We start from the raw sequence: 12,893 nt of genomic DNA, 5'->3' as shown, positions 1-12,893 counted from the left end.
TATTACAGCTACTGATAATACCGTTTGGTTTTACAGTGGTGTCTAGTTCTGCAAAGTATTACTCTGATGCATTGTCTATGATGTGGCATCATTCATCTCAATCTGAAGGGCAAAAAGGATCTCCTCCCACATGAAAACAAAAAAGAGCTATTTCTCATCACATTTCTTGCAATGAACTGATCTCTTGTCATTAAAATTACTTGTGTGGGAAAAGAGCAGAGTCAGAACAATAGTGATACACAGATTGCCTCCCTGACTGTGTGCATTCATGTCAAGTATGAGTAATTTGAGCAGGGTAGCAATCGATCCAGGAATATTTCTGCGCACCCCCGTCACAACTTATCTCTGCCTATAAGCCCTAGTGAGTCATATAGCTTAAGGAGAGAAAGAGGAATGATTTTCCAATGCAAATGACATCGCCTGGGGCAGAGCACAGCCTAAAGTGGAAGCTGCTTGAATGCAAATACTGCATTTCCATCTGTTTCCATTCTCTTTACCAACAGCACCAGAGCAGTGCAATATGCCAAATCTCTGCCCGTTTTAGCCCCTCGATCTCTCCAGATCATCTCAGATAGAGCTAAAAGGAAAAGTGACCCTTTGGAATTATCAGAATTTCTCTGGTGATTGCTCATAATATGTGTGGTAGAAAGGACCCAAAGCACACAGTGTTATAGACACGTGAATGACTTTATTTACAATTTGCTTCCTGCTCATAAGGCTTTTCAGCCACCTCTTTCTGTGCAGCACACCTTCCCCCTGGTCTCGGCATCCTACTGAAGTAGGGAAGGCGTGGCCATGCGATGGAAAACCTCCCCTGACACCACACATCCCGCCATTGCCCCCCCATTGCCCAACTTAGGCCGGGGAGCTATCTGGCCTAGCCTACTCTCCATACCAATGTGCTCAAAAGGGTCCTCGACTAATGGCAAAGGTAGCAAAGGTTCTTTTGGTACAGCCGGTCAGTTGACCAGCTCACATCCCAGGCTGGACACGCACCATCGATGCACATCCCCCTAAATGCACGGCCAATAATTTGGGCCATAATTCATTCCAGAGTATTGTCATATCCCATAATCCCTTCCACTGGGTTATAATGAGCCGCCTGGAGATTCATTTCGCAGCAGCTCTTAGGCGCCAACAGCTGGGCGTGTTCCTCTTCTGTGCGAGTGTCACGACTCACTCGCTAAAGCCTATCTTTAATCAATATAAAATGCGGGTAGGTCAGCGCTGCATCAGGGCACACCGTGTGACCATCAATTCTTATCACTTGGTGAAAGGCTGAGCGTAGGGTGTCATCACGATGCTGTTCAAGTGGAAAATCTCCCATGGAGTGAATTACCGGAGCCGGCGGGGCCCTGTCATCTCCTTCTCACCAGAGTAAGTGTCCGACGACCCCCACGTCACCGCTGAGTGCAGCGCAGACACTACACGCCACTAAACGTTGTGAACACATCCCCAGCTGAACCACAAACCACACCCCGCCACAGTGATCTGAATGATCTTCATCTAAGTCAATGTGTCCAAACATAATTTAAAGAACAAATAATAAACAGTAGCACTTTTAGTGTTTTTATTAAGCACACTGAGGCTACGTCCACACGTACACGGGTATTTTTGAAAACTGAGATTTTCTGTTTTCGTTTTAAAAAATAATCCCGTCCACACTTAAAGGCAGAAATGAAGGAAAACATGGCTATGAACATGCCAAAGCAGCAGGTGGCGATATATTCCTAACCGTGCAGAAATGTTGGCCAATCAGAAGTCTAGAAGCCTCGGTGGGAAAAAGTAAACAAAGCTAGGGCATAGAAACAGAACCGAGTCGTATGTGTGGAGGGACAGTAACTGTGTGTGTATATGTAAGCATTTAAACATTGCAGAGAGTACAATTAACAGTATTGTAGAAATTCATTTGACCGAAACAATAACGTGGCGCACAGTGTGACGTCAAAAAATGCGCACACCTTTGACGCTGTGTTTTCTGCGTTTTTCTCGTCCACACGTGAATGCAAAAACGGAGTTTTCAAAAATATCCACCCTGGCCGGAGTTTTTAAAAATCTCCGTTTTCAGTGACCAAAAACGCCGTTTACGTGTGGACGAAAGGTGCAAACGCATAGAAAAATCTACTACTTATCCTGAACCTTTTCCAAATTGCACACTGTGTTAATGCCAAGCTTTTCTGTACAGCAATGACAGACTCCAATTAGACTGCACTGCAAGTCTTGAGTTCATGGCTTCTCATTATATTTATATACTAGTTTGCTTTGAATGTTTTTACAGAATCATCTTTGTTTCTTTTTCGTTCACAGCAACACCAACAGAGGGAAACACAAGGTGAGAGTTCTTCAAACAAAGTGGCTGTGAACAATAAATGCGTTCTTCATGGTAGATTAGACACGTTGCTTTCCAAGGGCAAATGTGTAAAGTTCCCCGCAAAGTTGCAAAATGGAAAAAAAGGTGAAGGCAAAAAACTTCTGTGGGGAAAAACAACAAAAAGTGAAAAAGGAAAGTTATTCGGTAAGGTTAAGGCTCTGTGTGCATAAAACAGATGCATGCAGACACGTTGTCATGGTATCTTTTGTGCTAATCTTTTCACTGCTGGGGTTCCGTGTCATCCGTTTAATGAAAACTATCTGTCAAGTGTTAAAATGTGAAGTCAGAGGTAAATGCTGGTATCAAACACTGACATGCACATAAAACTCAGGAGAGAAGTGCTGCTTTGAGCCTAATAGCTGTAACGAGCTGATGTGCTGTCATAGCAGTGCTAAAAAAACACATATTTCTACAATAACATTCGCAAAGTAATTTTGGCAATATTATTCTAAAACTGCTGACAGATTTAGTGGATGTGCTGACAGTCTTAACACCTTGATTGTGGAAAGTGCTATTGATAGCTTTTCTTTAAAAGGCAGACTATTGACTAAACCAAACTGGAAATGTGCACTCAGCACAAATCTTCCTGAATGAGAAATTGCCAAGACCTCGCTGTGACTTTATCGCACGCACACAGGCACGCAAGCACACACGTATATAATCATTTATGCGCTCACATATGCACACAGCAGAAATGTACACATACAGACACGCTCACACCTGTGTACAAACACAGGCAACTTCTCTCAGCACAGGAAAGTCGACAGGAATCCAAACTATCAGCAGAGGTTTCTGAACACACTTCCTAGAAGCACAGGTGGGAGACCTCATGGTTTCCATCAAGCAAGCACAGAGGGTAGAGAGAAATTATTCTGATGAGATCTCAAACCAAAGGGGGTTTTTTGGTCTTTTTTTGTAGTTGTAATGTTTTTTTATAGACAGAACTAAAAACAATAGAACTGCACACAAGGTCAGTGTGTAAAAGTACAAAAAGCAGTATAAGCTACAAAGCTAAGAAGAACAAAAAACAGCTAAATTTTCCAGCACAATCCCCAGATATTTGATCTGAGCACCAGGGAATTCAGAGGCCAAGTCAATACCTAAATCTATTCCGAAACTATTTTTGTAGTAGAGTAAGAGCTATAATTCTGCCGAAGCACGACACTGATAAATAAAATCTAAATCAATGCTAAGACAAAGTATACTGCCCATAGCGTGCCTCTGCAGCCTTTTTTAAATGGTGTGTCCTGCTGCCACATAGACAGTCAACCACACGGTGTAACAGCAAATGTGACTCATCAGACCACGTCTACTTCCATTCACTCACATGCCTATTAAAGCACTTTCAACATAGGAGATGGGGTCAGTGTGGGCTCTTTGACCAGTCTGTCGCTACATATATCCACACACAGCAATCTTTCCTGTGTTCTGACACCTTTCTATCACTGACATTGTACAGCTTTTTTCTTAAATGTGTGCCAGAATATCTCTCCTGTGGGACTGAAACACACGGGTCAGTTTTTGCTCTACACTTGAGTCGTGAATCCTGAGTGATTATAGGTAGATAGAACTGTCCTTTTTTTAAAGCAAACATACCACTTAGAATCTAGGATAATCTACCTCTTGATAAGTTCAGCTGTAACTATATAACCAGTGTAAGTCAAGTGTTTGTATATTGCGGCTAATTTCAGTGTTCATTTTATTTTCATTATTATTGACTGGCGCAATGGATTTTACCTTTGGGGATTTAATAGGATGACTGCCTTTCAAGCTTACAGTGAGTTCAAACACACCATGAGCTGAAATATGCTTTGGAGAAACTCTAATTCTGCCCGTCAGTGTCTGGGTTTCTGTTCTGTAAGTGACTTTGACTGCTGACCTCCCCGTGGAGAGCAGGAGGCAAAAAGACAGTTTCCTTAGTGGAATCAATAAACTATCAAATCATCATTTACTATGCAGACGCCTCACAGCAAATCATCTTAACTGCATGAAAGATGATTTCTGACTGCATCAATATCAAGGTCATTTCATGCACCTTCTCAGGAATGGATATTTTGTCTGCTGTTCATTTTACATTTCCAATGATTCAGAGTCAGGTACTGGATTATCATGTATTCATGGATGTAGAAAGTTTCGTTCGTGAATGTCAAATATTATATGTAATATTTCCAAAAGCACAACAAAAATAAGTAAAATGTACTCCCCGTGGAAGAGAACCACGCAGTTAGTATTATGCGCCAAGTTATGGCGTGATCTGCCTCCTAATGTCCCTGTACACCCACACAAGCATATTCAGCTATTCTGGCTGATTAGACCACTCCTCAGGTTGGAGGCAGTCAGACTTCTGCTTGGAATTATGTGAGGACTCTGTGTACAGATATGAGTACATGGAGTCCTCCCCCACAACTCAGAGCAAAGCTAACAGGCGAGGGAGCTGTCATTTATAGTCATACACGCCCACACAGTTCTAAGAAGTCTAATCAGCAACAACACCAACAACAACAAAAAATGGAATGAACTTGTGGGCGTTCCATATGTGCAGGGCTTTAACATGTACCACAACACTTATACAATGAAGAATAATGGAATTCAATTTGTTCTACTCAAAGCAATAACAAAAACAAACACACGGGTCTTCGCAGAAACGCTGTCCCCGTTTTTGTAATCGACATGCACCTCACTGTCAGTACATGCATACATTTAGACTTGCTTCATTTCCACTAGGGAGACATTTGCAAAGGATAATGGAGAGAAACCAGGTCTAGTCTTTACTATGTAAAGTGTGCTAAGTTGATATATGTTATGATTTGGTGCTATATGAAGAAAACTAAATTGCATTGCAAAAAAGACTTGCAAAATTTACATTACTACATTAGGAATTATAGATGAGGCTAATCCTAATATACTGTATGCATCATTGTGAGTCAGGCAATCCAGTGATTTCCCTCTAGAACTGTATCAGCAGAAGCACTTCATACTTGACATCACCTCGTCATTATCTGTGACATGTCATCTGGCATCTAAATGTTATAACGTCACAGTATCTCCCACTCAATGTCGTGTTTGGATGAAGTGCAAGCATGACATTATCGCAGGCGTAATGACATAATAGTAATGAGTTTACTTTCTCCACCACCCTTTAGTGATTTTCCCCATGGTCTGATCATAATCAAAGGCAACTTACCAGTTGGGTGACTCAGTAACTGGAACATCTGTCAAAAAGAGCAAAACAGCAAGCATGAGGCAAATTATTCCGAAGAAAATGAAGCACTACGTACAAACTTTAAAATGAAACTTTACCACGTGATAAAAAGACATTTTGTGACTCTGGTGTATTTATTATTTATTTACTACTCGTATGCAGAAATTTTCATAAACTAAATTTGTGTTTAGAATTTAAATAAACTCATGAGTGTTACTAAAAGTGAAGCAATATGTGTATAAACCACAGCTAAAAGTGATTTGCATGATTGTAATGTATTCTGATGGCATACGTTCTGTACAAAAAAAAAAAAAAGGTGCCCTTAATCAAAGGCTACAATCAATCTACTTTGGCACCTTTCACAAAAGCTTGAGTCATCCAAGTGAGGGAAGAATCTACATTTTAGCTGCTCTCAGCCCTCGATTACATAAGACCTCCACTACACACTGTTATCGACACTCAGAATTCCCCTACGCATCTCACAGCCCACTTAACGGATTACCACACATACTTGCTAAAAAAGCTTTTTAATTAAGGACTAATCACTCCACTTTGTCCAACAGAACTTCTCCAAGACCTAAATCTCCCTCTTTATCTGAGCATGTAATTACCAGGGCCTATTTGGCAACATTAGCCAGGTAGTAAATATCAGGGTTCATACGCCTTTTTCAGGGTCAAATTCAAGCTTTTTAAGCACTTTCAAGGTCCCTTTTCAAACTTTTCCAGCACCGGCCTCAGTGTGAGCTTGAAGACATTTATAATGTTTAAGTAGTTTAATGTGTAGGTGCTGATGATAAACACATTTTGAATGAAAGCCGGGGAACTTTGGTACTTGGCACAGAAACAAATGACTTGTCTTTGTGACCATATGGATCGCTCCCTCATATTACCATTATTTCACCCAAAGGCACCAAGTTAATACTCAAAAAAGCTGCAGCAATACACACAAATATAAACAGTACTTGGTGACAACTTTGCTTTTAGCCTTTAACCCTCTGGGGTCCAGGGTATAACTGGACGTTTTTGACTACTTTTGATTTGGCCTCTTTAATTCACCTGTTCATCTTGCCAATCTGTTATTTTCTCATTTTGACAAACTGTATCAGCACAATTTATCTAAATTCAGACAAAATGTAAAATACGAGTAGAAAGTGATATTTTTGACTGTAAAAACCACAAGCATGTTTAACGAATCATTTTCATAACTTGTAATGCAAATACAAATTGTACATTTTTAAAAAATATGCACAAGTTTTGCAAACAACAAAGTTATATGGTACTATTTACCTAAAAATGCAGCCAAGGCTCAGACGTTTTTTATATAACCATTTAAAACTATTTAGAGAACAATCAGGTGTTCTGCATCGAATAAGAAGGCACACAAATTATTTATGCAACTACAAAAAAAAAGTTTGTGTCCACTATAAAACAGATGAGAACAGCACAGGGATAAACCTGCAGGTCTGACAGCAGGTGTGTCACTCAGCATTTACACTGCAATCTGCCTTTGGTGGCTTTTTTGCAGCAACTGTGACATTCACTGTGACATTCACACTAACTACACAAGGCAACACACTAACTTGAGACTACAAACACATTAAAACAGCAGCCTATAGGTATGTTAGCGCACAGATCACCGACTGGCCGAGGGAGGGGCGGGATCACACGTTGAAACAGACACAAGGCAGCCCAGGCGGGGAAATTTTTCTTTTACATTTTGCGACTCATTTTATTTCTCTGTCTGGTAAGAAAACTATTCAATCAGATAGTTATTTGTGGTGAATGAAATACAGTTACACTTTCAAGCACCACATCTGAAATTCAAGCACTTTTCAAACCTTGAAAATACAACATTAAAATTCAAGCATTTTAAGCACCCGCACAAACCCTGAAATATAAATGTATAGCGCTTTTCTAGTCCCTAAGGACCCCAAAGCGCTTTACACTACATTCAGTCATTCACACACTGGTGATGGCAAGCTACATTGTAGCCACAGCTGCCCTGGGGCGCAGTGACAGAGGCGAGGCTGCCGGACACTGGGCCCACCGGGCCCTCTGATGACCACCAGTAGGCAAACATGGGGTTAGTATCTTGCCCAAGGATATTTGGCATGCAGCCAGGAGGCAGCCTGGGATCAAACCACCGACCTTCTGATTAGTGGCTGACCTGCTCTGCCACCTGAGCTACAGCCACCCCCATACTTATATCTACATAAGTTCATCCAATTAGTTAACTCTGCTCTCTAACGCCTGTCTGCTTCGGGCAACAATTAAATCCTTTTAAGGAGAGATTAAATCCACAAGCAACTGGTTGAAGTCACTGAGACTCTGCCTCGCTACAGAAAACAGATTAGATCACATTAAGTGATGAAAAATCACATTTACATCTCAGCTTACCTGAGATGAGCTATTAGGCAGTGGCATAGTATAGGTGCTTTTCACCGTTGTGCCCAGGGGCAGTTTAATGGAAGTTGCGTAATATAACACAGGGCTGGAGCTTGTGGGTTTCACGGGTGAAAAATATCAAAACAGTAACCTTCACTTTTGTCGATAAGAAAGCTCCATTTTATTCCATTTGTACTTTCAGTGTACTTTTAATAGAGTTTTGTAACCAGAATAGGTATCATTTTGATGACTTGAAACGCCTGTACAGCCAACCACACAGTCATTTTCACTTATACTGCTGACTTTATTCTATTTCATACTTCTACCTCACTACATTTGACAGACATTTATTTGCTTTTTAGACCAAAGGACAGGAGGATGTAAAACTTTGAGTGCAAAGCTTTGGATGCTTATTAAAACATTTTTATAAATTATACAGTATTTCCACATCTGGAAATTTTTACATGAGTAATTATAATCCATCCACCCATCCATTCATTCTCTTCTGCTTATCTAATTCAGGGTCATGGAGGGCCATGTGTCTACCCCAGCTGTATTGTAATCTAGTACTAAGAGAACATAACAATGAAAACAGACTAAGTACTATTATGAAGGTGGTAAATCTATGATGTAGGTTACACAGTCATCGTGTTTGCAAAAGATTCTTGGGAGAAGCCAGGAGGAGAAACACCCAGCCTCAGGGAGCAGATATTACACCAGATGCCCATCCCGAGGAAGGGAAAAAAAAGTCTGTGCCAAATCACACATGTGATTCATGTCCTGTCATAACCCCTTGGGAAACAAAGGGGCAGCTGAAAGTACCTACCGACTCTGTGTAATTCACTGAAGTCCTTAACGTCAATAATAGCAAAACACCAAATATGAGGCAAATTATTAAAGAAAGTGAAGCAGGTATGTACAGAAATAGAACTGTAAGATAAATATGCACAAATAACCACTGCATGCTGAAAGAGAAGCTCTCTTACCTATACTGGTGAATTTTACTAATAAAAATGAAACATACCTAGGGCTCGTCCGGGATTTGAACCCGGGACCTCTCGCACCCTAAGCGAGAATCATACCCCTAGACCAACGAGCCACGTCTATTACGCTGCTGCTCAGGCTAGAGGTGTTCAGAGAGTGTTCTGGGTGTCACGTTACCTGTTTTCGGGAAACAATGCATAAAAAGGTAGCTATACGTCTAAGAAAAAGCATTGCGCATCTCTTACCGCGACAGTCTTTTACTACCTTAAAAGCCGATGACCGCTAACTGCTGTCCATGAACAAGTTTATGCGGCTGCCCAGTACTGAGTTTGAGTAACGTCATATCTAAATATGCCAGCTAGTTTCGTCAATAATTTCAGGACATGGATTGGATTACTATTTTTTGTCGATGCCTACACGAGTAAATTACTTATTTTAGATATTTCTGTTCATATCCGTTTGTTTACCTGTGTCCATTTTAGAGGCTGTACAAGAAAGGCTAGCCTTACCGCGTGCCCAATAAAGCTGTTGATGCAGGGTTGTACATAGATGAAAAGACAGTTCGCAAAAAGCAAAAAACAAGGAATATAACTTCCGTAAAGAGCAAGTTAACAGCTACCCACACGATCGCCGCCCGAAGTTACCTTGCGGTAGCTCGTTGCTGTGAATGCAATCATATACTGTTATTATGCAAAGGTGGATTGTGTCTGCAGGCTGCTGTTGCTCTGTGACAAGCGTCGGCATGTTGGCTGGCGGTTTGTTAATATTTGAGGAGTGCCAAACATGCGGCCGGAGGCCACAACTTGGGTCCACTTTGGATGGCTAGCATTACGTTTTAATAAAATTAATATCTTCATCTTTTGTGCTGCTGCCAGCATTGCTGTGCAGGTGTGAAAATGTCTGGAAAATTATAAGTAATTCTAGATCTAGACAAGTTGTTTGAAGCACAAAGACTGTAATTGTCAGTTTTTGTGCCTCTCCACTGTGAAGCTTACATTGTACCGCATGGCAGTAGGCTCTCAGGCTGTTCATCATCTGTTTTGTAAATGGAAACTGCCTTAAATCAGAAGATAATTTTACAGGAAATAGCCTAATACTTTCTGATGCCTGGGGAATTTTTAAGCAAGCTGAGCAAGAGCGGCCTTTCACTTGGTTTTTTAATAAAATCCTCTTCTTAAATTTTAAAAAAAAAGTAAGGAAAAAAGGCATTTCTGAAGGTTATTTTTCTTAATATATGGTATTGCACAATCATTTCAATTGAGACCGACTTGGACTGTATGTAGTCCATCAGCCAAAGTGAGTATGAAATCCCATGGTTTTATCTGTTTGATGTGTGGCTTTGATATGTTTGATAGAGTTAAGTTTTGTAGTGGAAGATAAAAATGTGAGTAAATGGGTGGTCTTAAAAGGATTTCAAAGGGACTGTTTCAGTTCAAATGTAAAATTGGCAAATCCCTTGACATTTAAAAATATCTAAAAAATAAATAAATAAATAGCACATCTGTTTACTATAAATAACTGTTTGAAGAAGCTGACTTTTCTCCTTAAAATATAATAACGATAATCGCACAGCCCCCAGGGTACACATCAGATTGGCCAATTATTTATGCTGTTTTGTAGAATTTATTTATTATTTTACAAAATACATAACTAAGAAGCCACATGACCATTTGCCTGATACCCCTTTTACTTCTGGACACTAGTTACCTGTGGTAGAAACTGAAACTGGATCCTTGGTGGCAACGCCGTCTGGTCCAGCAGAAGGTGAAGTTGTAGTTGTGCTGTCAGTAAATGTTTGTGAGACGCTGCCTGATGTCACGTTGTCTTCATGCTTTGATGCGTGGACAGGTTTGACACAGTCTGTGACCGTCTTACTGTCTTCCTTAAGTTTATCCTCATCTGTACTGTCATCAAACTCAAACTCTTCTCCTTGCTCCTCGTCATCATCCTCTCCATCCTCTTTTAGCAGTTGCTGAGACACCACAGTAGACATAATCGCTGAAAAAGAGTGAAACGTCTAATGTAAATGGTTTTGTTTATAGCATTTTCATAACAGATAATAACTTAGAGAACAAAACAAGAAAAAGTATCGTGTCCACGTAATCAAAAAAAGACCTCAGCATTGAAAAAGATAAGGTTACTTGATGCACTGAATGACAGGGTGATAATACACTCCAAGTAGAAAGCAGAGAAAAGGTGGTGGTTATATCATCCCAAGTCTAATAATAAGCTGCTCCATCAAAAAACATTGTGCAGACATTAAGTATGTTGTTTTAACTCTCATCACTGCAATTTTAATACCAGGATCAAGGCAAAAAGGTAAATAAGCTCGAAGACTGGAATGTCGTCTTAACTTTGCAAACATACCAAATCTGCTTAAGAGACACAAAGAAGTAGGAGATAAAGATCTCTGTTGTACTAAACAACACCAAACTGGAAAAAATGAACTTTTAACCTTGCAGTGTGTTCAGAACAAAAGGATGAACACTGGACTTTTTGTTTTGGACATAAGATTCATGTACACTTTTTTTAAATACTAAGGAAATGAAGTCATTCACACAACAGATAACTGTTTTATGAATGCATAGAGAACACTGTAAGAAGAAGCTGAATTCATCTTGTCTTCTCAATAAATACATTATGATTTTAGAATCTTTCATACTGGTACACATAATAAAGGCCATTTCATTGTGATTTCACAATCGCACTTTCAAAATTCTGTTTTATTTTGTTGTTTTATAATTTCTATGGCACACATTCCCACAAGGCACTAAATTGCTCCAATTATTAAATATGTTGTACTTACTCCATTTCGGCCCATTTTAGTGCACCACGCCTGAACCCAGCATCTGCTTTGCATTTCGATTAGCACCAAACTGCTTCCAGTGCTGGAACATTGTTGGGATTAGGGGGGGCAGTTTGTCAGACTGCTTTGGGAAAATGACAGCTAAACACGGGATGCACGGGAACACAGCCATGAAACATGTTGCTTGAGGATTGTAAAAATCATTGTGAGCAATTTTGTTTGACCTGGATACAAGGATAATGTCTGTTATGGCTCTCATTAGCTTTTACTGCATGCTGACAGCTCAATTTGGATGATGTTTATTTGTGCTGTGCTTCTGGTTTAGTGATGGCTTTCAATCCTAAAGCAAATGTGTTTGAAGAGTAGGTTCATTAGTTTTCATTGTAATCTTAAAACACCAATAACATAGCAACGTGAACACTAGAGTGTTATTTTGTTCTTTCTTCTGTCCATTTTCCTTTTCGGGTAATTAAAATAACACAAAATAACTGAATGTGTTTTTAAGTTGGTGTTTTATTATAGTTCACTCTTTGCATTGCTGCTAAAAAAAAGGAAAAACATTGCTTCTGGGAACACAGGATATTCTGCAGAGGAAGGCCGTAGACTAACTTAAGAAGCTATCGTGTTGATTCATCTGACTTACCTCATGTTAGATAAAGTTAAGCATGCATTTTTGTAGAGATTGGAAATGGTGATTTTGGAAGTGTTTTTTAAGGAACACAAGGACTGATTCAAGTCCCCAAAACTTAACAATAGTTTTAGGAAAATGTTGGAATATTGCTAACATTGTGGGTATTTAAATTAACATAAAACAGAACAATTTAATAGAGAGCACAAGCCTTTCCTCAGAAACTGGTTCTCTGCTTGTTAACAACTGCATGCCAACACAGCCTTTGACCTCTTTCACAACCTCTGTACCACATACACAGTTTCTCCATTCGGCCCACTCCCTGGTCAACTCAACAATGACTCTTTTGTGGATGAAAAAAACTTCTGTTCTGTCCTCCAAAAGCATTGTTTCTACATTCGTCACTGCGGTGAGGTACTGATTAATTCACTAGACATTTGGATCATGGCTGTGTAGCCTATGGCTGTGTAGCCTATGGCTGTGTAGCCTATGGCTGTGTATCTTTGTAAAAGAAAGG

General features: G+C 40.0%; 1 protein-coding gene and 1 non-coding gene across 4 annotated transcripts in view; both read right to left on the bottom strand.

The window, feature by feature from the left end:
• Positions 1 to 12,893, bottom strand: part of arhgef10la (Rho guanine nucleotide exchange factor (GEF) 10-like a) — a 113,193-nt gene that overhangs the window by 89,060 nt on the left and 11,240 nt on the right. For all 3 annotated transcript variants that reach the window (XM_005729674.1, XM_005729675.1, XM_013910015.1), the window contains exons 2-3: positions 10,650 to 10,940; positions 5,556 to 5,583 (exon numbers count right to left, since the gene is read on the bottom strand). In XM_005729674.1, coding sequence (XP_005729731.1) covers positions 5,556 to 5,583; positions 10,650 to 10,935 — 314 coding nt within the window. In that variant the 5' untranslated portion in view covers positions 10,936 to 10,940. The remainder of the gene's footprint in view (positions 1 to 5,555; positions 5,584 to 10,649; positions 10,941 to 12,893) is intronic.
• On the bottom strand, positions 8,986 to 9,057 carry trnap-agg (transfer RNA proline (anticodon AGG)). The gene has a single exon. It is a non-coding gene; the product is annotated as a tRNA-Pro (tRNA).

Source organism: Pundamilia nyererei, unplaced genomic scaffold (genome assembly GCF_000239375.1).
Source record: "Pundamilia nyererei isolate P.nyererei 1_Seehausen unplaced genomic scaffold, PunNye1.0 scaffold00034, whole genome shotgun sequence".
Classification (NCBI taxonomy): domain Eukaryota; kingdom Metazoa; phylum Chordata; class Actinopteri; order Cichliformes; family Cichlidae; genus Pundamilia; species Pundamilia nyererei.
This window is presented reverse-complemented; position numbering and strand designations above follow the sequence as displayed.